This window comes from Gymnoscopelus braueri (assembly GCF_963280865.1).
Source record: "Gymnoscopelus braueri genome assembly, chromosome: 14".
Classification (NCBI taxonomy): Eukaryota; Metazoa; Chordata; class Actinopteri; order Myctophiformes; family Myctophidae; genus Gymnoscopelus; species Gymnoscopelus braueri.
The window spans coordinates 44,892,009-44,919,308 of NC_137619.1; the positions used below are offsets into that span (position 1 = coordinate 44,892,009).

Sequence of the window (27,300 nt, forward strand, 5' to 3'; positions counted from 1 at the left end):
TTAATTATATGATATCAATTAAATATTAGGCACTGCTCCATTCAAACTTTCACTTTGTCAAGTCAGCTATTTGAAAATATCAGATCTTCAAGCTCACAACGCCATGCCACACGTTGTGAGCTTGTAGATCTGCTATTCAAAAATAATCATCGACAATAAGTTTGCGTTGGCCCATAATTATGCTTCATTTAACCCACAGTAAAAACCCAAAGTTACTACTCGAGAGATGTAAATAATTATTTGCATGCTGGGGAGAGTGATTCATAAACATGTCACCGACATGAAATACATGGGGGGGGGGACATTTAAACTTTCTATTTAAATATCATGAATTATAGTCGCAAAAATGTGTTCCCATTTAAGGATAATGCTGAGTATTTGGTGTCTGGTGCACACAGCCATTCGTCATATACGGACAATAAAGAGGGGTTTTCGCCTGACATTGGAAATTTATGGCTGCCCTTCTTTGCCCTAATAACTCACATGTTGTGTCACGGTCTGACAGACCTTGCAGAAAACAGCAAGCCTGATATCAATCACACATCTTTGCATATTGTGAAACACTTCCCAGGCTCTGCACTGCAGAGAAAGAAACAAAAAAAAAACAAAAAAGAATCATGGGTCATTTGGGCTTTCTATTCTTCTTCTTAAACTTTTTTTTTTTTTTTTAAATAAACTCAATTATTAGACTATTGTTTGTTTATTATTTGATTTGCTTTCTGTGTGATATAACCTCTGGAGAACCCTTGGCTGTCTAAGTCTAAGTTATGGGCAACAAGTGAAGCTAAAATATATTAGTGTGTCACAACTCACAACAGTATTAAAATTGTAATTTAAAGCAACAATAGGACAGAAGTATAATTTGGATTTGGGACTACACATTTTATAATGTATTATTAAATCCAATATAGAATAGGCTATATTACCCTATATTAATTTAGGGAAAACAAACAATAATAGGCCTACAATACCTTTGTGTGTGTGTGTGTGTGTGTGTGTGTGTGTGTGTGTGTGTGTGTGTGTGTGTATGTATGTATGTATGTATATATATATATATATATATATATATATATATATATATATATATATATATATATATATATATATACATATATATATATATATACATATATACATATATATATATATATATATATATATATATATATATATATATATATATATATATATATATATATATATATATATATATATATATATCAACCAAACAGCAGATTGCACAAGATTAAAAATAAGTGCTTCTAACATCTTGGGTGAAATCATGTCACGGTTTCTCAAAACAGATTCATGTCCATTTCAGCAACACCCCAAACGTACCTTCTTCTCCATTGTTAAAACCTGTCATCTGCCTGGGGGCACATTGTCATCTGCAACAGGGATAACAAAGACGTGGGACAAAAAAGAAGTCCAGACATTTTTATATTGATGTCAGCTCGATTTTATTTACATACAATGAAAATGATTTATTTTCTTTAAGAGGCAGGGAAGCGACGTGGAGGGGAAGAAAAGAAGAGAAATGGTGTGTCAGGCCGGCTGAGAAAAGAAGTTTAAAATGCCTTGAACTATTCACCGCTGAGATGGCTAATCAGTATTGAGGCTCCGGGGCGATCGGGCAGCTTTTCAATGCGGTTTTTGCTTTCATCTCAATCGGGGATGGAGGCGCTCAATTAAAAGCCTATCAGTTTGTAAGTAAATCAACGCCTATCAAAGTTGTCACATCAAACAAAACGATTATTATTGCAACCCGCCTCTGCCATTAATCTCTCTCTGTGGTAATCCGCTTGACAGGTCATCTTGGAGAGCAAGAAAACCTGGAGTGGACAGTCACGGGGCAAAAACAATTTAGGCAGAAAAAAGGAAAAGAAAGAAGAATATATTTTGCTTAGTTAATGCTTTTTGAATTTTAGATTAGATTTGTTCTAGCTTATTTCCTGAATAAAAATAAATAACCTATTATAGGCTCTGACTAAAGTGGGGGAAAATATATATAAAAATTATATGATACTTATTCTTAACAGTTAATAGCCTAATGTTTAGTATATAATTAATTGTGTATCCAATAGTGTGATAAAAGCCAACTATTTGATTTGATCCTTTAAGGTCTGAATTGGTCTGCACTTTAGGAAAGAAGTTTGGTAGCTTGTGTGTCACTGGAAACAAAAAGACTTACAGGCTAATACTGAAGAGCCAAACACGACTCGCTATGTGAGGTGAACTATTATGTATACATTAGCTATTCACAATAGCAGATCTACAAGCAAAATAGCAGATCTACAAGCAGATGTACTGTACAAGCTCACAGCACGCCACTTCGTGCCACGCTGTGAGCTCGTATATCTGCTATTTGATATTTTGTTTTGGATATAAAATATCGAAAATGTTTGGAATCATTTTTTTTTAACATAAAACTTCTATTCTGGGGGTCCCTGGTGCAAAAATATTTTCAGATGGAGGGGTCCGCGGCCAAATACATATTCATGTGGGGGTCCTTGGCACGAAAAAAAGTTTGAGAACCGCTGGTCTAAAGAATGTGGTTAATAACTCGATCGTCCTCCGTTCAACATTGTGTGAAAACAAGAGGAGACTCAGGAGAGGCTGCGAGATTTGTGTGCCGCTCTATGCCCATTGTCGGTGCATTTTGCAAATTAAATCCAACATAAGAATGATTTATTTCCCCTAAATGAAGTGTCTCAGAATGCCTTCTCTTTCCATTTGTCCTCCTCCCCCCCCCCCAGTCACACTGGCATGTAATCAGCTACAATAGCTGACATAAATCAAGGGCGGATTGACAGCGTCTGACAAATAACTGATTGATTGCGGTGGAGCAGAATTGACAGTTGACGGAGGGGTGGAGATAGAAATAGAAGGGCGGTGTATATTATACTGAAAACATGTGACATTCACATCCCTCCATCACTACATTGGTCTGTTCCTGTCAACGCTTGTCTGTTTGGGGAATTCAAGCTGGAGTGGTTGATCTCGTGTTTGTCGGGCGAAACGGAGTCATCGTAATAGACGTGCGCAACGTGTACACTTTATAGGCTACTTATACTGCTTTACATAGCAGGCAAGAGATTATTTTATTTTATGTAGAGCAAATAGGCAGTTTAAAAAATATATATATATATATAGCCTATATAAATTAATTAGGCCTATATAGACTTAGGAATGCCGGAGGTCGAAGTCGAACTATGGACTAAAGGACAATAAAACAACAGCCTATGCAACTTGCCAAGCACATACTGCCTGTTATCTCTCATCTCACAGCAATTGTGGGTTTTGATAGCAATATCACTTCTATTAGAATACATTGTGCGTTTCCAAAGGTATAAAATAGAACATGCACTTTGCTATAGCCATACCTTATTAAGCATTAAAAACAACGAGCACAATCCTATACGACTAAAAAATCGCGTCGAGCGTTCACGGCAACCACAGTATTCAGAACTATCTCCTCCCCCGAGCTGTCAAAATAGAGGGGCTTTACAAAGAGGAGAACGTCACATCCCCTTGACCCTCCAATCACCTCGGGGTCCCATTTGATTGGAAGGCGGCAAAGGCTTTAATCTCGGACTAATTCAGCTGCTTTTGAAGTGAACATTTCGAGCAGTTCCTACTTCGGGAGTACAGAGCACGGACCTACAGGGAGAGACGCTCATATGGTGCATGAAGACGACGAAGCCACGGAACTGCGATAGCCTCGCACTCTCTCCTCCTCTTCCAGCCTGCCTGCTGCTGCCGCTGCCGCGCCTTTTACTGCTTTTACTATTCGGATTACACTTTTTATTTAAACCCATTTTCAACCCTTCTTCTTCCTTCCTCGAAGCCTCGATGCTTTTCGATTATTTTTTCTAAATGAATCCAATGAGAGCGTCACCGATTAATTTCCTGAGAATTGTGGGACATGATCACATCGCTCTCGGTGTCTGCCCTGAGAAATAGTGATATTCGTTGTTTAGCCTGGGAAAGCAGGAGCGACTCTCGGAATAATAACAACGGCAGCATCAACAAGCCTTTTCCTCACTCCGCGCCCCCGTCGGATCCACTACGGCAAGCGAACCGACTTCCCATCAAGGCTTTGAAAATGCTTACTGCACGATCGGGACACATTTTGCACCCAGAATATCTCCAGCCTTTGCCTTCTAACCCGGTTAGCCCGATTGAGGTAAGAATCACAACAATCACAGATTGAAAACATATCTAGGTTATTAGTTATTATGCCTAAGCGGCTATGAAAAAAAAATTGCGATGTGACCAGACCTATATAGGCTTATCTGAGGCTGTTGTTTTTCCATTGTGCGCAATATCACTGAAAAATAACAATGTAATTTCAATGTTAAGAACTACAGTGGCTCATGAAACAACATACGGTATTAATATGTATTTATTTAATACCAGGAGACTGTAGCCTAGTTTCTTCATGAGTCGTGCGTAATAACTAGCTCGTAACCTGCATAGTTCTGTTATAAACGGCAGGGAAACGCAATATTTTGAATTGTACTCCCTAACAAGACGTTTTGTGATAATGTGAGAGGGGGAAAATTCGTGTTTTTGACTGTTTATCAACCGCCGTTTTCGTCTCGTCTTTGCAGCTAGATGCCAAGAAAAGTCCGTTGGCACTGCTGGCACAGACGTGCTCGCAGATCGGCAAGCCGGACCCAACACCATCTTCCAAATTATCCTCCGTGACAGGATCGAATGGATCTAGTGACAAGGAGTCTAAATCGGGTCCTTTAAAAATGAGTGACATTGGTGTGGATGACAAATCTAGCTTCAAACCCTACTCTAAACCTTCAGATAAAAAGGACTCGTCCTCGTCTGGGTCGAGCGAGCGAGAGAAGTCTGGTTTCCGAGTGCCGAGCGCCACCTGCCAGCCGTTCACGCCACGGACAGGCAGCCCGAACTCCAGCAAGTCCGCCTCTCCCATGCCGTCAGAGGGCAAATGCGGGGACAGAGACGACAAGAAGGAGTCCGATTGCAACAAAAACGGCGCGACGGACGGATCCGGCACCACGGGCCACAGTCGGATAAGCGTGAGTTGCGGTGGGATTAACGTGGAGGTCCAGCACCAGGAGACGACGCCCGGCTCCAAAACGTCCTCCTCGGAGTCGTCCGTGACCTCCGTGTCCTCCTCGGGACCGTCCGTGCTGGGCTCGGGAGGGCTCGTGGCGCCGGTGTCTCCGTACAAGCCGGGGCAGACGGTGTTCCCCCTGCCGCCCGCCGGGATGTCCTACCCGGGCAGCCTGGCCGGGGCCTACGCGGGTTACCCGCAGCACTTCCTCCCGCACGGAGGCAGCCTGGTCAACGCACAGCTGGCCAGCATGGGCTGCAGCAAGGCCGGGGGCAGCCCGTTGGCCGGAGCCTCCCCGCCCTCCATCATGTCGGCCAGCCTGTGCAGAGACCCTTACTGCCTCAGTTACCACTGTGCCAGTCACTTGGCGGGCGCCGCCAGCGCCGCCCAGTGCTCGCACGAATCTCAAGTCCACAACGCGCTCAAGGCGCAAGGCTACCCGCTCATGTACCCGACGCACTCTTTACACGGAGTTCACCCGTCGACGCACGCGACGTTCACCGGACACCCGCTGTACCCCTACGGTTTCATGCTCCCCAACGACCCCCACCCGCACATTTGCAACTGGGTCTCGGCCAACGGGCCGTGCGACAAGCGCTTCTCCTCCTCGGAGGAGCTCCTAAATCACCTGAGGACGCACACCGCTTTCACGGGGGCAGAGAAGTTGATCTCTGGCTACCCGGGTTCCTCCTCGCTGGCCAGCGCCGCCGCCGCGGCCATGGCCTGCCATATGCACAGCATGCCCCCGTCAGGCCCCGGCAGCCCCGGGACGTTGGCACTTAGGAGCCCGCATCACGCGTTAGGACTGAGCAGCCGCTACCACCCGTACTCCAAAAGCCCCCTGCCGACCGGTGCCCCCGTGCCCGTGCCCGCGGCCACCGGCCCGTACTACTCCCCCTATGCACTGTATGGCCAGAGACTAACCACAGCGTCAGCGCTGGGATACCAGTGAGACACAGAGAGGAAACACACACATTGGACTTTGAAAAAGTTTATAGTTCTAAAAGGGTGACAGGATAGGTGGGCACCAAGGACGAGTGGGCACCTCGGTGTTAAGTTGGTCATTTTTTCCCGGAATGTTACAAATTTTAATATTTGGAAAATGTTTTTAAGAAAAGTAAAGTGTACATGATTAGAACATGCTTAAACATCCGACAATTAAGGTCTAATATTTCTACAATTGCTACAAATTGCTACAAAACCTATATCCAGTCAATTTGGGGCATAAACAAGAAGTTGAAGGATACAATTAAGTCTGATAATGATGTACTGTGCATGTATACTTAACAATACTTAAGACCATTGTTCAAATATTATTATTTTTAACATTTTGGACAAAACAGCCAATTTCACATGGAGGTGCCCAGATGTCCCTAGTGCCCACCTATCCTGTATCCGTTCTAAAGAATGCAAATATAAAGACTTTTATAACAGCGCTCCACTTATGGACGGGATCCGTGGACTCAACTGTATTTATTTAATGTCGGCTTAAAGCCAGACGATAATAGCTGCAATGGATGATATTTGAGCAACTCAAAAAGTGCATTATGTTTAAAATTGAACTCTATAGGTAAAGTGAAAAACACCGTTAGATTACTAATAAAATAGGGTTCTTCATTTCGATGTTAATTTGAAATTGCTATGATTGTATTGTTCTTATTTAATGTCTCATTGAGAAGGAAATAATTTACATGCATGTTTGTTTCTTAAATTCCAAATTGTCCACATAATTTTAAATTGCCGTTATTTTTCAGGTGTATACCATGGAAAGAGAATTGGTATTTTTTTGTATGTATTCTGGAAAAATAAGAAAAAAATCTGTTCCATATCTTCGTGTGCCTCATTTTATAAAGCCTCAATTATCACCCCATTTCACAAAAGATTGACATTGAATTTATTGTGCCCTTATCAATTTAAGAAATGGTCTTATTGAGAGGGCTAGCATTAAGGGAAGACTATAGAATTTATATGAGCATTGCGTTAAAATTTGTTAAAACATGATCCAGGGGTCATTTTGACATTTGCCTGAAATTGACATTTATTTTTCCCCCTTTTGTTTTCATTGATTTACATACCAAATAATTGAGTAGCTTTAAAATAGATTTAAATTAGGGCATAAACACGTGGTAAAGTTTGAATTAAAGAGTGTGTGTGTGTGTGTGTGTGTGTGTGTGTGTGTGTGTGTGTGTGTGTGTGTGTGTGTGTGTGTGTGTGTGTGTGTGTGTGTGTGTGTGTGTGTGTGTGTGCGCGCGCGTGAAAAGCTGAAAGGGCCTCTTGAATTGAATTTCAATAAGTCAAAGCCCAGATTGCTGATAGATGAGTCTTGGCATTTTGTCACTATTAGTGCAGGTTTGACCAAATGCAGTAGAGCTAATACACAATACTTGACCTGCGCGAAAGTGCAAATAATGAGCCATGAGCACATAGCCAGCAAACTGTTGGCATGGCTAGTTTTTCCTTTTTTTTCTCTTTTCTTTTTTCAATAGGCTACGGTTTAAGTTGCGAACGTTAATGGAGATGTTTAAATAAATGAATTCAAAATACGGACTACAACATTGCCAGTTTGCACTGAATTCAGTTGATATTTTGCTATAAACCATAGCACCAGATATGTCTTTTTTTAAATTATTTATTTTACAGCAGTTCTCGCATAACTATGTTATGACGTATTTAACCTATTAAGACCCGAGGACCCGATCCAGGGACCCCCAGAAGCAAAGATTTGAGTTACATATGTTCGCTTTAAAATATATATATTCAAAGATGTGCACACATTTTTCAAAAATAGCAGATCTACAAGCTCATAGGTGCCAAGCTTGTATATCTGCTATCTTTGAATAGCCGAAGTTTAAAATAATGGTTACAGCTAAACATCTAAAATGACACAGATGCGTAGCCGGATTGAATGGTTTGATAACTGAATAATTGGATTTAGGCCCACAAATGACTCTTAATAGCCTACCGTTTGATAAGGCCATTCAGTTGTACTGAGATAACAAAAATAATGATATTACGAAACATAAGACCTCTGAGGCGTTGAGAGACATAGCCGTTTATTTTGAATAGGTCTAATAACACCTAGAGCTTTTATGACGTGGACATCAAAGTATAGCCCTCTGCGCTTAATATTTTAGGTCGTATAGCAGGACACTGTTTCCCAAACAGTGGGTCGGGACCCATGTTTGGGTCGTGGACAAACTTTGATGGGTCGCGAGTAATGTCAAATTTTTTCCGTTACCTATAAAAAAGTTTTCATCAATTAAGAACAATTCCAAATCTAATCATTTCCATAAATAGGCCCTACATTTAAAAATACGTTTAAGTAGTAGTTGTTGTGAGCTTGTAGATCTGCTATTTTCACTAGTTTGGGTCCTGGGCAAACGTCTTCTCTTCAGCTAAAACGTTTGGGAATCACTGGTAGCCTATAGGACATATAAGTTAAAATAATGTTAAAAGGCATGTTGGCTACTATTAGTCCACAATATTTTCAAGTTTGTTCTTGCTGTTTGAAAGGGCTTCTCCTATAATAAATAAAGCACTTAAGGAATGCTAAATTATCACTGTAGCTATACTTTTATGGTCTGTTTTGTAAATTAATTCAGGTGCAGGGCTAATTGGTATAGCAGCAGCCAATTATCCATATTTCATAAATTAGGCATAATAGAATGTCTTAATATAACAATTAAAACGTGTTTTTGTTTTTTCCCTCCTTTTTTTAAAAACAAAACACCAACTAATATTGTATATTATAGACACACTCCACATTCTGTGTCAGAACGGGTGCCTTGTTACAGACTGTGACCGCTTTGGCCTCAACGGGAACATGACCTCGCTTTCTCATAGATCAGCAACATAAGGCATCAGCAACATTATTCTGTATGAGAGGAGGAAAGTCAAAAGTGGGCCTTCACTGGTCAAGGTGTAAAGTAACCAAGTACATTTACTCAAGTAATGTACTTAAGTACAATTTTGAGGTATTATTTACTTCACTGGAGTATTTCCATTTTTCAATACTTTCACTTCTATTCCACTACACCCCAGGGACAAATATTGTACTTTTTACTCCACTACAATTATTTGAAAACTTGAGTTACTAGTTACTTTGTAGATTTTTATTATTATTACAAAACATTAACAATTCAGCCGTATATACATTTCTACAAGCTCAAAATGCATGTGATGCTACCATTGTGAGCTTGTAGATCTGCTATTTAAAAAATATATATACACATTGTATATGCATTTGAAAACTTTCATGGGACATTCTGCATAATGAGTACTTTCTACTTTTGGTACTTTAAGTAGCCTATACTTTAATACCAATACTTTTGTACTTTTTTCTGAATTCCGGACTTTTTCTCGAAACAGAGTATTTCTACATCGCAGTATTGGCACTTTTACTTGAATAAAAAATGTGAGTACTTTTTCAACCACTGGTCAAAAGTGGGCCTTGACACGAAGAAGAGCAACAGCGAACAACAACAACCGCATGCATGTCACATCTCAGTGTTAATGCCATCTGATTCTGAGCCCAACTCCACTCACTGTGACTGCAATAGTTTTCCACCGCTTGTGGATTCTTTTGTTTTTGTTTAATCGGCTGGAATAGGCTACTTGCTGTCTATCCAGCCTGAGGTTATATTTTGGACATGCACATGCCATTAACCTTATTATTAGAGGTATTGTTTTAAGATAGTACCACCATCACGGCTAATGCCATTTCTCTTTGTCTATTGCACGGCAGTTAATAGTCCAAAAAGAACAAACTCCTCTCATATAGCAGTGTGTGAGCCTGTCTTGAGGCCCCACACGCGTTCTAAACTGATGTAATGACGGTGAAAGGGAGCAATTTCCATTTTACCCACATCATGGTGGCTGTGTGTGCGTGCGTGCTTGTGCGTGCGTGTGCATGTGTGTGCGTGTGCGGAGGTCCCCCGGTATGGAAGGCAATTTATCATGTGCCCCTCCCCCTGGTCCTGTCACTGGAGGAACAGGCAGGCACATGTGTGCATGAATTACCCACCCTTCACCCCCCCCCCCACAGCCACCCCACAGCCACCCTGACTCAGAAGACACAGAGGGGAGAACTTGGGGGATACATACATATACAACCAGTATATATGTTACAGGGAAAATGGCATTCCAGGGAAATTGAAAGGGGTACGCTTGTTTTCATGCCCCTCATGCAATTCTGTAGAATCAACGCTAGAGGGCAATGCAAGCCAGACATGAGCCCCACACCACACACGCACGCATGCACAAACCAGCACGCACACACGCATGCGCACACGCGCGCTTGTACACACACATACACACACACACACACACACACACACACACACACACACACTCCAGGGGGCGGGCCTGGCGGGCTATGTTAGTGCAGTGAGTGGCACTTGGGGCAAACGCAGTCCCCACACAACATCATTTACGATTCTGTGCCTATCGGTACATAACTCGGACGGCGCTTAAGTCGACTAGCAGACCATCGGCCGGTCGTCGCGGGCACTCGCGCCTGGAGGCGCTCGGGCGCGACTCCTCGGCCTCAAGGTCTGCTAAGTCGGAGCGCCTTCCGTCATGGTCCAAAACTATACTTTATCAGCGAAAAAAAAGTAGTCCGCGGTTGTTTGAAAAAGTAATGTCCCAAGCTGGAGTCAAACCCCGGCTCCCAGTGGTAGTGGGTGGGGAGTCCAATGATTATCGAAGTGCGCCACTGAGGCTTGTACTAGTGGTGCAAAGTAACAAAGTAGATTTACTCAAGTACAATTTTGAGGTATTCGTACTTTACTTGAGTATTTCTCTCATATTATCCATTTTATTTTCAGCGTTCCCCTAGCGTAGCTTCCTGGTTAGTATGTTGTTGTTGTGGTCGTCGTCCTCGCATCAAAGCCCCGCCTCGCAGCACCGCCCCGTGCCTATAAAACAAGCGCTCCCCTGTCAATTTCCCTGGAATGCCATTTTCCCTGTGACATATATATTCACTTTGTTTATCACAACAGCAGGGGTGGAAAAAGTACTTACATTTTGTACTTATAAGTAAAAGTATCAATACTGCAATGTAGAAATACTCTGTTACAAGTAAAAGTCCGGAATTCAAAATGTACTTGGGTAAAAAAAAAAGTAAAAGTATATATTATTTTATTTTTTTACTTAAAGTACCAAAAGTAGAAAGTACTCATTATGCGGAATGTCCCATTTCACAAGTTTTCAAATGTAGGCTATAAAATGTTTAAAAATCTTTTGAAAATAGCAGATCTACAAGCTCACAATGCGTCGCATCGGGACGCATTGTGAGCTTGTAGATCAGCTATTTTCAAATGGCCGAAATGTATATAGGGCTGAAGTGGTTAATGTGTGTTTTGTAATAATAATCAAAATATACAAAGTAACTAGTGACTAAAAAATTCAAATAATAGTGGAGTAAAAGTACAATCTAAGATGTAGTGGAGTACTGTACAGTACTTGAGTAGATGTACTTAGTTACTTTACAAGAGCCAGGCAGTAAATAGTGCACTGAAATGTGCCCAAAAGGTAAATAGTTAGTTGTTTAAAAGTGATTTAGAATAGATCTAAAAAAATATATTAAAAAAAAGTTGCTTGGAAGATAATTTAATAGGCTTTTATGTTAATCTATCTCTATCTCAAGAAGTGAATAATGCTATATTATGCCAAGGTTCTAAACGATAACATTAAAAACTTGGGCCAATGAGCTAAAGGTTAAGTGAGGCTCAGTATACCTAATCTGGCCCAGTAAACATTAACAGTGGCAGGTCAAGGATATATACGCGTTTGTACACAGATCAGAGCTCTCACATTATGACAATCTGTGTCCACATCTGCATTTGCAAACATAACATGGTGTGAAGGGAGAGGCAGAGGCGTTGTTGTTGTTGTGTATTTTTAAAGCAGTGGTGGAAAGTAACTAAGTATTCTACAACTTGCTCAAGTGCTGTAGCCTACATGTACTGTAAAATTTCAGGTACTTTTACTTGATGATTTATACTTCTACTCCACTACCTCAAAATGGTACTTTTTTCTTTACTCCACCACATTTATTTGACAGCTTCAGTTACTAGTTACTTTGCAAATATATATTATTATTAATTGATCAAATCATTAACAAAGCAAATCTTCAAATCTTTTCTAAAATAGCAGATCTACAAGTCCACAACGTGCAGCAATGATGATTCTGCACAATGAGTACTTTTATTTTTGCTATCGTAGTATATTTTGATGCTAATACTTTTGTACTTTGACTTAAGTAAGATTTTGAACGCAGGACTTTTATTTAATTGATTTTTTTTGCAACTGTGGCATTGCTGTTTTTTGTCCAATATGGAAGTATCTTCTACCACTGCTATGAAGCATTGACTATCAATCACTTACTTTACAGACATACAATCAGTTGTGTAAAGTAACTAAGTACATTTAGTCAAGTATTGTACAATTTTGAGGTATTTATACTTTAGTGGAGTATTTCCAATTTTCAATACTTTTACTTCTACTCCACTACATTTCTGAGGAAAATATTGTACTTTTACTCCACTACATTTATTTTAAAACGTTAATTACTAGTTACTAAATTATTACATTACAAAACATACATTGACCACTTTAGCCCTATTTTATACCTATAGGCTATTTGAAAATAGCCGATCTACAAGCTCACATTAGATCTGCTATTTTCAAACATTTTAGTACTTTTACTTTTGGTACCAATACCAATACATTTGTACTTTTACTCAAGCACATTTTTTATTCTGGACTTTTACTTGTAACAGAGTATTTCTATATTGCAGCATTGGTACTTTTACTTAAAGAATTGGAGTACTTTTTCCACCATTGCTTTACAGACATACAATCAAAGGAAACCATGAGAGATGGATGACCTTAAGGTTCAAAATATATATAATATAATATATATATAGATATATATTATACAGTATCTGTATATACCAATATATATATAGATACCATTGTTGTCGGCTGGAAACCTTGCATGTCCAAAACATACAATTATTATTTGAAAAACATTTTACAAATACTGTTACTTTTGTGCGACACTCTTGTATGACGAAGTATAGGGTATTAACTTATGAGAAAAGAAATATAGAAATATTGAAAAATGGAGATAAAAGGTTTCTGCCCAACGACAATGATATATACCACACACACACACACACACACACACACACACACACACACACACACACACACACACACACACACACACACACACACACACACACACACACACACACACACACACACACACACACACACTAAATAATAATAATTTTAATATACTTTAAAGCTACTCAATTATTTGGTATGTAAATCAATGAAATAAAAGGGGGGAAAATCACATTAAGGAAAATAAAACAATCACAGAAGTAACTCAAAAAGGCTTTTCCCCCCATTGTGCTTCTCTGGACCTCTGCTCAAGATCTTGCATTTATTTCACATTATTGCATTGGTGGAGAGTAACGAGTACTGAGTACTGTGTACATATGTAATTTCTTTGAGTACCTGTACATTACTTGAGTATTGTATACTCCACTACATTTCTAGTAAGGGAAAAAGTACATATGAATTAACCACTTAAGCTCTATTTAAAATATAGTAATCTCTCTCTCTCTCTCTCTCTCTCTCTCTCTCTCTCTCTCTCTCTCTCTCTCTCTCTCTCTATATATATATATATATATATATATATATATATATATATATATATATATATATATATATACAAGTCCACAATACATCTTGATTTGTTACCTTGTGAGCTTGTAGATCTGCTATTTTAACTATGGGGGAAATCAAAATGTTAATACAGTCACACATTGATATTAAAAAGTAAATGTACTTGTGTAATTTGTATTTTCAAACACTTAAAGTATCTTTAAAAAGCATTTTGAATACTTCAGTGCTCATTAAAAGCAAGTACTCCAGTACTTTAACTCGAGCACAAATTCGACTGAGCAAATTCATGCAGTTGAGTAACATTTGACCGGGAGTATCTACACTTTGACTGGGGGTTGAGTCATTTGTCCACCACACAGCATTCCTCCTGGGCCATTCATGTGTCCTCGGAGAGACATTGGAGGAAACCTGCCGGGACATCTGGCCTTTTGGGAAGCTCAGGGACGTGACTCACACACCTAACCCCATATTCCACCCTGCAGAATTACCACCAGTAAAGCTGTCATTAGTGGCCTATGTGGCACGATATAAAGACATGCCCTCTTCTGCAGTGGCAGGCCTATAGTTTGGGTAACAGCTGTGTCAATAAGGCCAAGCTGCTATAATGTTCGACGCCATGCCAAACATACGTCAAAGAACAATGATTATCTTTTACGCATGTGGCTTGTTTTATCAGGCTAAAAGATGATAACGTTAAACCTATATCACCCATGAGGAAATACCTGACATGTCAATAATATCTTTCTTTGTTTACGGTCTTTATGTAGCTTTTAGCTTCTCGTGCTAAGAGCATTTGTTTTTTGTTCAGGCATGGTGCGGCTGACTTATACTGTAGGAGCCGCACAGCTTTTCTACAAGTATGACTGCTTTTCAAGGGCCTCATTATTTGTGATACATTTCTCATGGTTTGGAGGTTGACGGTGTGTGCGTGTACGTACGGCCCCCCCACCATTATCTTGGTTTGCATATATGCCACATAAACGAATGCACTGGTGCCTTTATTATCTCACACGTTTGGACGCCCTCGTACTGTACTATAAGGTCGCCATTGGAGCTAAAACAACCCAGCTGCCATTATCTCAGCGGGTGATTTATGAGGACACAGGCTATTGAGATGTCCACACACCTCTGTGATTGTAGTAATGAAGCCGTAAAGCAAACAGCTTGAAGTGAAGCAGGGCCACGATGGTAATCAGCTCATAAACAGATCCAATGCTTCAGGCGAACAACATTATCATGCAATCCTTACTTAATCTGCCTTTTCTCGCACGGATAAAAAAAAAGAAGGAAAACCAACATCGTCAAATGGTCACGTGTCGTATCCATCAATACTAAAGTACCCCGTTCTGACAGACTGAATCCTAGAATGCAGTCCCCGACTGAGAGCCGTAATGGAGGTAATTTCATCCTCAAAATCTGTGCCAAGGCAGACAGGAATCCCTCCCAGCCCCTTCTACATGTGGTTTTCCCTCATTGATTTACAAATGCAAAGTGCTCTTTGCAGGTGATGTGAGGGATGTGGAAATGGCAGTGTTGATCTATCGGTGCCACTCAAAAACTCTTAACCGGTGAGACTCTTTCTTGTGCTCTAGACAGCCTAATTGAGGTCATTTCTGTCTGCTGTGGGATCTACAGTGCACCGGGGGTGTTTTAGTGTTCAGATAATTTGCCCATTTTCTGATTCTGACAAAGAATATTTTATGGAAATGAACCCTTATTCCAGGCATCTTAATGGAGTGTGTTGGAGAAGTATGCGGGCCAACGAGGTTGTTGTCTGTCATTGATAAATGTAAATAGCAGAGAAAATGTCACGGTACGGGCCTGGCTCCAAAAGGGCTTCTCGCCTTCAATTTTTGAAATGGCCAGTGTCTCAGGACTGCATCTTCTCGAGGGCATTCCAACACGCGATCACAAGGTTATCCTAATTGTTTGAAGCTGCGTGAATATAATATCAGGCAGCACGTAGCAGATGTCTTGGTGCGCAGCCACCCAGTCGACTATCAAAGACGGAGTCATCCCAGTTAATTTGAGAACAAACCATTACTTTCAGAGCATTTCTGACAGGATGAGGTTTCAGTCCACCGCATAATTGCTGTCTTCTGCCTTTCTCTCCCTTCTATGAGTGAATCCCGATGGCGTGTCACCAGCCTTTACATGACAGCCTGTGATGTCATCTCCATGGGTGTGGACCACCAGTCATCACTCATTCGCTCGCTAGAATTGATATGAATACCAGATTCTCCTACCAGACCTGATTAAGATATAAGGACGGAGGTCTAATGTTGATAAACAAAAAATTATGTAACAAAGTTACATAGTTCATATGCTATCTTGTTGTCTGATCAAAATCTGTACTAGAAAACATTCAGCACCTATGCAGCTGTAAGTATTTGATCATTCATAATTGATATTGTGTCCCAGTCAGAGCAATTATGACAGCGTCTGCAAGTTACCAGGGAGTTACAATTATCTGTGTTGATATACAATATTTTATATACATATGCATACATATATATATATATATATATATATACACACACACACACACACACACACACACACACGCACACGCACACACGCACACACACACACACACACACACACACACACACACACACACACACACACACACACACACACACACACACATACTGTACATAAATATATACACACATACAGTATACATATACATATACATATACATATACATATACATATACATATACATATACATATACATACATGCATACATACAGTACATTCATATATATATACATATACAAATCTTGCCTTGCACCCTGATATTCTCCAGAGTTTCCTTGTTGGAGCCAAAGTGTGAAAAACCAGCGACATACTGTATAACAACTTATGTGATTTATGAGAGCTATATTTATCAAGTTGATATCAAGTATTCAACTATTACCAGCCACCACATTACTCCAGCGATTCATTCATGTCAGCTGATGAAACAACACCCCCCCCCCTCCAACCCCCCACCCCACCATAAGCCCAAACCAAGCCGCTTCCCACACTGCATGTTGTGCCTGTATGACTTTCAATAGAGACTTCTCCAAGGAAATAAGAGGAGAGAGGGACATTTTTCAACTCATCCACATGCAGTAAACGATGATGCTACGATGTATCACACATTGATCTGAGGCATTTGGGGGAGCTGAGCGTATTAAGCAGGGAGCGCAGGAGACTAATGGGGCTGACTGGGAGACAAATTGGGCCAGACATACAACAACACAGCCCCGGGAAATATGGGGCCTCGCATCACTTTTATTGCTTTAATGTATTTTAGTGTTAACTGTGAAATTGAGGCTCAAATTACCTCCGATCCAGCTGTTTCTTCTGTTTTTGTTGTCTCCTGCCCTGCAGGAGGGAGAGACAATATAGTGAAAACATCATAGGTACCTTACTGTATATAATGCTGAACAAGCAGAGGGAAGGGTTGTTGTTTTTTAGTGGAGAAAGAGGCAATTACCTTTTCGGAATAGCATGCAAAGTGTAAAAAGGAAGTTTCAGAGAGGCCATATTAAATTGTCTCTCAGGTAATATGATTTGCAGGGGGACTTTATCATGTATAACCGGGAATAATGCGTAGATGAATACCGTGTACTCTAATGACAAAAATGTACAGTACAACCATATCCTCTGCTTTTATTGAGAGAGAATAAAATACATGTTAAAGGGAATACCACTCATTTTCAACATTGAACTATGTCTTTAATAAACCTTAGAGCTGTTGTGTGGAAATAAGAAAAAAGCCCCCCCCCCTCTATGTTGCCTAGAACTGGATAATTGATTGAGGTCATGTGATCAGTGATATACGCAGGGTGTACTTTTGGCTGTAGGGGCGGAGCCAAAAGTACACCCTGCGTATGTCATTGATCACATAGTTCAATGTTGAAAATTTGTGGTATTCCCCTTTAATTATGTACAATGTAAATTGTTATTTTACGATCTTTTTAAGTGCAGTCAATCAGGCGGCCTTCTATTTTGTTTTTATTAAGACAGTCAGTTTCTAATGTTATTGAAGCACGCCATACTGCGTGAGTCGACTACTCACGCCTGTGAGCAAACAACCCGCATTGCTTACAGATAACTCTCAAGTCGGTCTCACTGTACGTCTTTCTTTATCACTCAATCTCTCACTTCATTTTGTTTTATGTTTTTTTCCCCCCCTGATCCAGTCTTCCACTCCCACTCATCAACGTTGGAAAATATCTGTTCCGTCTCTCTCTGCTCCAGGTCTCTCCCACTCGCTTTCACAACATGTGTGGAAAGTATTTCGCTTTGTAGGGGGACCGACCGGCCCTCCATCCATTCAAATGCACACCAGCAGGGCCTGCAATGGATAAAGAAAAAGCTGCGTCGCAGGCGCAGCTCATCGCTGTATTCCTGCAAGTCAGACAGATATACAGACAGTCAGACAGCTCCACACAGCTGCACGCCACATGGTCCGGCTTCTGCCTGTAAGCTGTTATTGTCCGTGGCAGTGGACATAGTAAACACTTTATGCAGTGAGTTAAGACCTTAGAAAGGCCCTTGCATTGGTATGCCATGATGACTTCTCAGCACATGGAACTAAGTACAACCATGACATCATTACACTCCACCCCATGGGTATTTAATTTTACTGATTTATAATAGCACACTCCAGAAATGGATACAAAGTACCGTACAGTATATCACTTGCCCCTCAACATGCTAAGAACGAGCATTACGCATATAATTAGTAGCAGTAGTAGTCACGTATTCACACAGATAGTATACAATTACACTGAAATGAATGTATGGCATCCCTTTGAGCTAGCATCGAGTGCAGTACATTTTATGTGTGACAGTAAAGTGAGGCTTCTCTTTTTTTTTCTGCGTTGAGGTTACAGAGTTTGTGGAAGGGCTAGCATTGAGACAGAGTCATATGTGCTGAACGGCACCCTCTAGAGACAGACAGAATGTATGTAGCTCAAACGGAGCACAACAAACTGTCAAGATGCCTCAGATGTGTGAGTCTGTTGCAGATAATTTTCTTTAGGATTGAGTGTTACATTTGGCAACTCCTGTCAGGTATATCAGAGAGTCTAAGCATATGCAAGAAGACAGACATGCACACACAAGCACGCACATACTGACGCACGCACGCACGCACGCACGCACGCACGCACGCACGCACGCACGCACACACGCACACACGCACACACGCACACACGCACACACGCACACACGCACACACACACACACACACACACACACACACACACACACAGTCGAATAACAAACAGTGAGAGAAAGATATGACAAACTGTCATGGTAATTCCAACCACAAAGAAAGAGAAAGGGGAAAAACAAGTGAAAGGATTATTTGAAACCTTAGGTAAACCTCAGACAGTGAACACCCAGGTAATAACTGATGTTATGACTTGGCATTTGCTGTGACATGTATTTGAGACGCGAACATTAAAAGATATCCATTATTTGACAGGTATCCACGGTTCCCCCAGGCGAGAGAAGGATTCTCAGTCTGATGAGTGTGTCAGTCACACTGAAGTTTTTGTCGACAAGCCCAGATCTCAAGCGCTGACATTCAGGAATAACTCTTCGCCTCTAAATTACACACGGAATATTTGAATAAGCTGTGCAAAGAGTGATTATGTCCAAACTACAATATTTTTTAGTTTGAAATGCTGGGGGTAGTATTTCACAGGGAGAAGTTTAACGGCCCTGTCCTCACGTAAACCATTAACATCATAAAAACAATTGAATCCAATATTCTTGTTAATCATGTCTCCCCCCCCCGATTTAAAATGTATCTTTTTTGCTTGTCTCATTCTTTGAAACAACGACGCAGAAAGGCATTGATTTACAACATAACATAAGCTGTGTAGCACGAAAACTGTACGACACGAGAACAATACTCAGCAAGAGTGCCACTGTCGTACGAATTCCCCAAAATGGATCATTCATAATCAGCAACAATAAATGAGTTGTGACTGGAAGCTGACAGGAACTGTGGAGAGATGTCGGACGACACAGGGTTTTAAATGCCATGCTTTCAGCAGCAGCCAAGTGTGAATGGCCGCTCCTGTATGCATTTTTCACTCCGGCATATGCCATGTTCGGTGCATGACACACACGCTGATTTACAGCGCTCTTCCAGCTAAATAATTTACAGTGATATGGCGCTCTGTGCTTTTAATGGTTGTTGTATAGGCCTGCATGCTTTTAAAATGTTCCACAGGCAGGCAGGCAAGCAAAGGGGGCTTGGATGGATGGGAGGCCGCCTCTCACCACTGATTAATAAGCCACTCAATATTTCATGGCAAACAGGGTGTCGTGAAACAGTGCATAACCACAGAAGCAATCTGGGTGTGTTTGAATACGCCGCCGTGTGCATGCTTGCGTTCGTTCGTGTGTGTGAGCAGGCTTTAGTCCACACATGAGATTCATCTGATGTGCAAAAACAAAAAAAAACGGCTTTAACCCATTGAGACCGGAAACGCATCTGTGTGTCATTTTTAGATTTCTTTGGCTATTCAAAAATAGCAGATCTACAAGCTCATAGCTTGTAGATCTGCTATTTTTTTTAAAAATCTTTAAAATTGGTGCAAATCTTTGAATATATATATATTTTTAAAGCAAACATTTGTAACTCAAATCTTTGCTTCTGGGGGATTCTACAAATCACTTCTAAATCCTAAAAGTTTTCTGAAACTCAAGGACCACCCAAAATAATATGTATTTGGCTGCCGACCCCCATCTCAAAATATGTTGTTCCAGGGACCCCCATGAAACAAAGATTTGAGTTACAAATGTTCGCTTTAAAAATTATAAATATTCAAAGATTAGCAAAAATGATATTTTTTTCAAAAACAGCAGATCTACAAGCTCATAGCGCGGCACTCGTTGCTGCGCTATGAGCTTGTAGATCTGCTGTTTTTGAATAGCCAAAGAAATCTAAAAATGACACAGATGCATCCCCGGTTTGAATGGATTAATATTTGATGTATGATTTACCTTTAGTGTTCACGTGGGATCCCCATTATGAAATATGAATAGGCCCGTTTTTGTTAGCGGTAAACGCCAGTTCAAAGAGAAATAGAGCCATGCACACAACAGGAGTGCACTCTTTGGTCAGCAAACAAAGCACCATAATATCAATTCATTACCAAGTCGTTTTAACTTAAACTTAAAAATGGATGCCCGCCAAATCAAGAGACCTCGTTGTCCTCTGAAATATTATTAACTCTGTTAATATTTAACAGCGCTGGCAGCTCAATGCATTTAGTACATAATTCTTCGGAGGAGGTTGGTATGATAGGCTACCGATTAATCATCCCTGTGTTTACCTTACGGAACACCTGTTGATTATGCTCTCAGTTAACAAAAATAATTCAGCCGCTCGACTGATGAATGTTGGCCTGTTGCTTAATTTCACTGACTTCAACTCTGGACAACCAACAGTGGTATTCATTTCACAGATATAACTCTTAGACAGCCTGCAGAACCCGGCTGTCACCGGCGTTATCCAGTTCAGAGCCCAAGACAAACCCAGCAGGGTTTCGACAGGTTGAGTGCAACGCACGCTTTCAGCCCTGAAACGATATAACAATATCTCCTTGTTGTGGTGGAGAGGAGGGGGAATCAGTGTGACAGCTGTGAGCAAATATGAAGATGACGGGGAAGTCAGCCGTGGTGAGATGCAAGAGTGTGTTTCTTCTTCTTCTTTTTTTAATCTTGTGAACTTCAAAGCTGTAATTGCTAATTTGATCCACAAGCTGTGTGATACAGTGTCTCGCGGTAAAAGCGCTCCACTGTCAGTGTGTTGTCAGCGAGCTCGAGATGATCACATTCCAGGACGGAAACTACATCACGCCTTCATACCGACTGCTTTGTACGCGGCATCTTCTCGACAATGGAGATGACTGCAGAACTGCCTTTCATTAGAAACACTTATCAGTATCACTCATTCCTCCATTGACGCGTTTGCTGTGGTACTGCATGCACTTAAGTTCAATTTTGAGGTACTTTTACTTAACTTGTGTATTTAAATTTTGATATACTTATACTCCACTACATCTCAGAGGGAAATAATGTACTTTTTACTCCACTACAATCATTTGAAAACTTTAGTTGCTATAGTAACTTTGTCGATTTTCAGGCCACTGCCTGTGCAGCCTTCACATCTAGTTATATATTGTGCTGATCATCGACTGCAAACTGTTCCTGTTCGCAGATGACTCGGCTCTGCTGGTCTCGGTACTAACCTTAGCAAGGCTGAGAGTTTCACGATCTACTTCTTGGCCTCAATTACAAAACCCATCTAACCCCTGCTCATTTTGCTATTTGGATGGCTTAGGGTTGAGGACAGAGTACAGCAACTTACAATGGGCCTGGTCTTCAAGATACACCACAACATTGGGATCCCCCCGTATTTGTCAAAATACTTCCAAAACGTAAATGAAGTCCACGATCATAACACCAGAGGCAGCTCCACGGATCATGTTCAACCCAGATTTGGCTCAACAAAGGGAATGAACTCGTTCTCATGCTATTCAAGAAAAATGTGGAATGCCCTACCTAAAGGAGTAAAGGAGTGTAAAACCCTACTCACTTTCAAAACTGCCCTAAAGAAACACCTTCAGGAGGCTGCAATTCAAAAATGGCCCCTGTCAAAGTCCTAACCTACCCCCCCCCTCCCCTCCCCGAACCTTTTCCTCTTTGTACATATTTTTCACTCTTCATACCAGTAACCTGTAAGCTGATGGTATGACGTTCTGTATAGTAGTGTGTATATCTGTCAGTCTCTTATATGTCATCATGATTTGTGTGCATGGGGATCTCATTTTAAACAAACTTAGTGCTTTATGAGCCTACCAGTTTAGTAGACCTTGTATTGTGAATTTGTACTTCCATGTACTGATGTTCTCATGTCTTGCTAAATAAAGTACATCAAATCAATCAATCAGAGCAATGCTCACCCAGTGGCGTAACGCAGAATCGCGGGGCCTCCCCGCGGAAGTTTCACGTGAGGCCCACGCACATGCACGCGCGCGAAAAATGTCGGGTCAAATTTGGGTCTAATTCGGGTCTAATTCGGTTCTATTTGACCAATATAAATCAACTTTTTTCTTTTTTTTTGCTGTAAAAATATTTGTATCAGCTGGTGGCCCCCCCGCACCGCAGCACTTGCTGCCCCTCCGTTACGCCACTGTGCTCACCGCGTTATGGCCATTTGAAGTGTTAAAAACTGCTGTAACACCGTTGCTCCAGCAGGCCTGTGGCCCCTGTGTGTGACTATTGTCACGGCAGTCCCCTGAACAGTTTGTGCCCAGTGATGGAAAAAGTACTCACATTTTGTACTTAAGTATCAATACTGCAATGTAGAAATACTATGTTACAAGTACAAGTCTGGAATAAAAAAATTACTTGAGTAAAAGTACAAAAGTATTGGTATCAAAATGTACTTAAAGGACAAAAATAGAAAGTACTCAAAAATTGGCTATTTCCAAACGACCGAAATGTATTTAGGGCTGAAGTGAGTAATGTATGTTTTGTAATAATAATCAAAATCTACAACATAACTAGTAACTAAAGTTGTCAAAATAATTGTAGTGCAGTAAAAGTAGTGGAGTAGAAGTAAAACTACGGAATATTGGAAATACTCCAGTAAAGTAAAAATGACTCAAAATTGTACTTAAGTACAGTACTTGAGTAGATGTACTTAGTTACTTTACACCACTGTTTGTGCTTAGTTTTGGGATGAGAGTCACATCATCTGTTAGCCTATATCCACTATGGTAATGGCAGCATCAAGCAAGTGCATCTAAAGGTTTATAGTCATCCACGATTGCAAGGGGTGAAATCCTGCTGCATATTATGATACGGCAATAAGAGATGGACGTGATCCTGTGTTATAGCGTGTATATATATATATATATATATATATATATATATATATATATATATATATATATATGTGCCTCTCGGAGGGTGATAATATGAAAGAGGGCCAGACGTACGAACATCTAATGTGACCATGATCTAATTTGTGTTCCATCCTCGGAAAAGTCAACCTGGATTCCGCTTCCTGACAATTCTCTTTGTCTTGTTTTGTGTTCCTCGTACCTCTTATTAATTCTACATGTTACGCCTGTTCACACATTAAGCTCTCTCCTCACACCCATTAAGCCGTGCCTGTCATGTTTTAATAAGCATTCACAAATCATTGGAACTAGTTCCCTCCTTCTCCTCCTCTCTATACTGTTTCACATGTACAGTATATATATATTAGAGACGGTATATTAACGGCTTTGCCCGTCGTATGTATAGTCTACCCCAGTGGTGTTCAAACCTTTTGTGTCCAAGGCACACCAAAGGGCAAGACACAATCACACCTGTATTCACATCCATGCAAAATAGCCTGTATAACACATATTATCACTCTTTTCACACTGAAAGCGTTTATTTTCATTTACTAATGCCAAATAAAACATGTAACCATGAACCTATTAACTCATTCACTGCCTGAATTATTTCTGGCCGCGTTTGCCCACTGCCAGAGATTTTTCACTGAAAGCGCCGAGATACAGAATTTTAAAGTTTTAAGTTAACAAGGAAGTGGATAGGAGTCTAGATCTTCAAAAAATCATATCTCCTTGGTCTTTGGGTCAAATAAAAAAAATTTATTAAAAAAAAAGAATTGGTAATTGGAAATAATTACGTTTTTTTACGTTCTAGGCAGGGAATGAGTTTGGGCTAAGCCCTTTCTCGTACAAATAATAATAATAAAAAGCTAACATAGTCAATCTACAAGCTCACAACATGTCACATTGCGATGAGCTTGTAGACCGGCTATTTGAGCTATCTTTTGAAAATATGTGTAAACATTTTCTAAATATAAAAAAATCTAACATTTTTAATTAAAAATGCCCCCAAAAATAGGGAAAATGAAAACACGATACATAACAATGTACTCTTTGTATAATTGATAATGTGAGGTCGTCACAAAACCCCAATGCACACTTGGACTTGGTCTCGCGGCACGCCGGCGTGCCTCGCCACACCGTTTGGGAACCATTGGTCTCTACTCTGTTACCTGTGTCTGCTGAGAATGGAACCTAAGGATGCCTTCCATTCAGTTTAGATTCCGCCTCAGATTTAACTGCCATACATTCTGTTGCGAGTCTCCTTGGAGTTAAACTTGGCTCCTGGCCACACGAAGTCTATCCTTTGCGTATCACATGGTTAGTGGTGCTTCCTAAGGCTATATTTATGTACTCCGACTGTATCTCCTTTCATTGAAACTCTAACCAGTGGGTGATTTGTCTCCATAAGAAAGTGCCATTTACAAGCAGCCATGCTGGGCTAGGACTCCAACCAGAGGACTCGTTAATAGCACACATCCACTTCTCACCAGATGCTGTCCAGAGCACAAACCACCGAACACTGAAAGAAACGTCGAAACCCATTGCCATGATTGCTGGACTGCATAGTTTCAATTTCAAGTGAGATTTTCTTTATTTTATTGTATTTTACCCACTCTTTTAGTAACTACATACAATTAAAAAAAGGTAGTACTGTGACGTTATTGTCATATTAGGATTACTCATAATTACACAGACAAACAAGTGGCACTTACTGTGATATTATTTTATTGTGACTAGGGTACGAGGTGGTTGGATAAAGGGTTAAAGATTTTTTTTCTGCCCGTGGCACTTCCAACACCAAACAGAATCTCATTTTCTACATATAGCAGGGATGAATAACCTGCCAAACCAGTTCTCTGGGTGATACACAGCAGCAACTCCACTCATGCAGCACACAGTCAAATCCTCAGTGTTAAGCTAACTCTGAGAGTGTAAAAATGGACCCAAAAGCACCCAAGACACCTGACGGTCAATGTGGGTACATTTTTTCACACTCAAATCTGTTGAGTTGCTCGTTCTGCATCTAAATGATAGGTCGAATTGATAAGACACTTTCAGTTTCCCCCTTTTTCCATGTTTTGTCTGATGAGCAAATCCAAGTAGCCCGATTTCTCCATTCTAAAAACAGCCAGCTCCTTTGTGTGTGCTGCCAAAAGTATTATGTTTTTTAAGAGCAAAGAAGTCTGACTTCGTCGTGGCTTCGGCAGGTACCCCAGGGGGGCCTTGAAGGCATGTTAGCCCGTGAGAGCTTGCTTCATTGTTTACTTACAGTCAAAGTTAGCGAGGTATTGTTCCTGTGCACTGTACTGCCTGTGAGGTGACAGAAACCCTGCAGGGCCACATGATGGATGGCCTTCATTAAACACAAACATAAGTGCTGTTGCCTGGTCCTCTTTGTTCTACTTTATAATGAAGAAAAATTTAACTGCTGTTATCTAAAGTCAATCTCATCTCCCTTCTGTCACCAGGTCGCCACGAAAACAAGCTATCTGACAGCCAACTGCGCCTTTGATGATTACATTTGGCTCTGTCATCATAACGCTGTAGCCAACGGCTGTAATACATGTTAATGGTATGCAAACCAAAACGTAACAGGGATATGTGTATTGTTGATACGTGACAAAAGAATGACACTTCATTCGTGCTCCTGCAACTACTCTTGCTTTGGGTTGTCTATCATTTTTTTTTAATATTTTGTTTAACATATTTTGGTATCACTGATTATCCAAAGTAAAATGTTTGAGGGCGTCTGGGTGGCACAGGGTAAAGTCAGTGGTGGAAAAAGTACTCAAATGTTTTACTTAAGTAAAAGTATCAATACTGCAATGTAGAAGTACTCCGTTACAAGTAAACGTCCGGAATACAAAAGTATTGGTATCAAAATGTACTAGTACCAAAAGTAAAAGTACTAAAATGTTTGAAAATAGCCGATCTACAAGCTCACAACGCGTCGCGACGCGTTGTGAGCTTGTAGATCGGCTATTTTCAAATAGCCTCGGTATAAAATAGGGCTAAAGTGATTAATGTATGTTTTATAATGTAATCATTTATATCTGCAAAGTAACTAGTAACTAAAGTTTTCAAATAATTGTAGTGGAGTAAAAGTACACTATTTGCCTCTGAGATGTAGTGGAAATACTCCAGGAAAGTAAAAGTACCTCAAAATTGTACTTAAGTACAGTACTTGAGTAAATGTACTTAGTTACTTTACACCACTGCTGGGGTTTGATTCCCTCCACAGTGCCTCCAGCTTGACCGGGTGTTCCAACTAACACAATTGGCCGTGTTTGTTGGTGGGAAGGCAGAAGGGGAGGTCGATCTCTGTCGACTCCTACATGTTGGTCGAGGGCCTTGCGGAACGGAGAGGGACATCGTGTTCCTCCGCATGCAATAGTCCTCTCGGTGAAACTCCTAATTGTCATGTGGTGGTCTCACATAGCCTGGCAATCAGCAGTGGTGGAAAGTAACTAGGTACATGTACTCAAGTACTGTACTTAAGTACAATTTTGAGTATTTCCAATTTCCAATACTTTTACTTCTACTCCACTACATCTCAGAGGCAAATGTTGTACTTTC

At 40.6% G+C, this 27,300-nt stretch overlaps 1 protein-coding gene across 1 annotated transcript; it reads left to right on the plus strand.

The window, feature by feature from the left end:
- Nucleotides 1-3,609: 3,609 nt before the first annotated feature.
- On the plus strand, nt 3,610-6,920 carry znf503 (zinc finger protein 503). Its single transcript, XM_080450483.1, has 2 exons — nt 3,610-4,186; nt 4,614-6,920. Exons 1-2 carry the CDS (start codon nt 3,926-3,928, stop codon nt 6,042-6,044), a joined length of 1,692 nt encoding a protein of 563 aa, XP_080306609.1. The 5' UTR covers nt 3,610-3,925; the 3' UTR covers nt 6,045-6,920.
- Nucleotides 6,921-27,300: the final 20,380 nt, after the last annotated feature.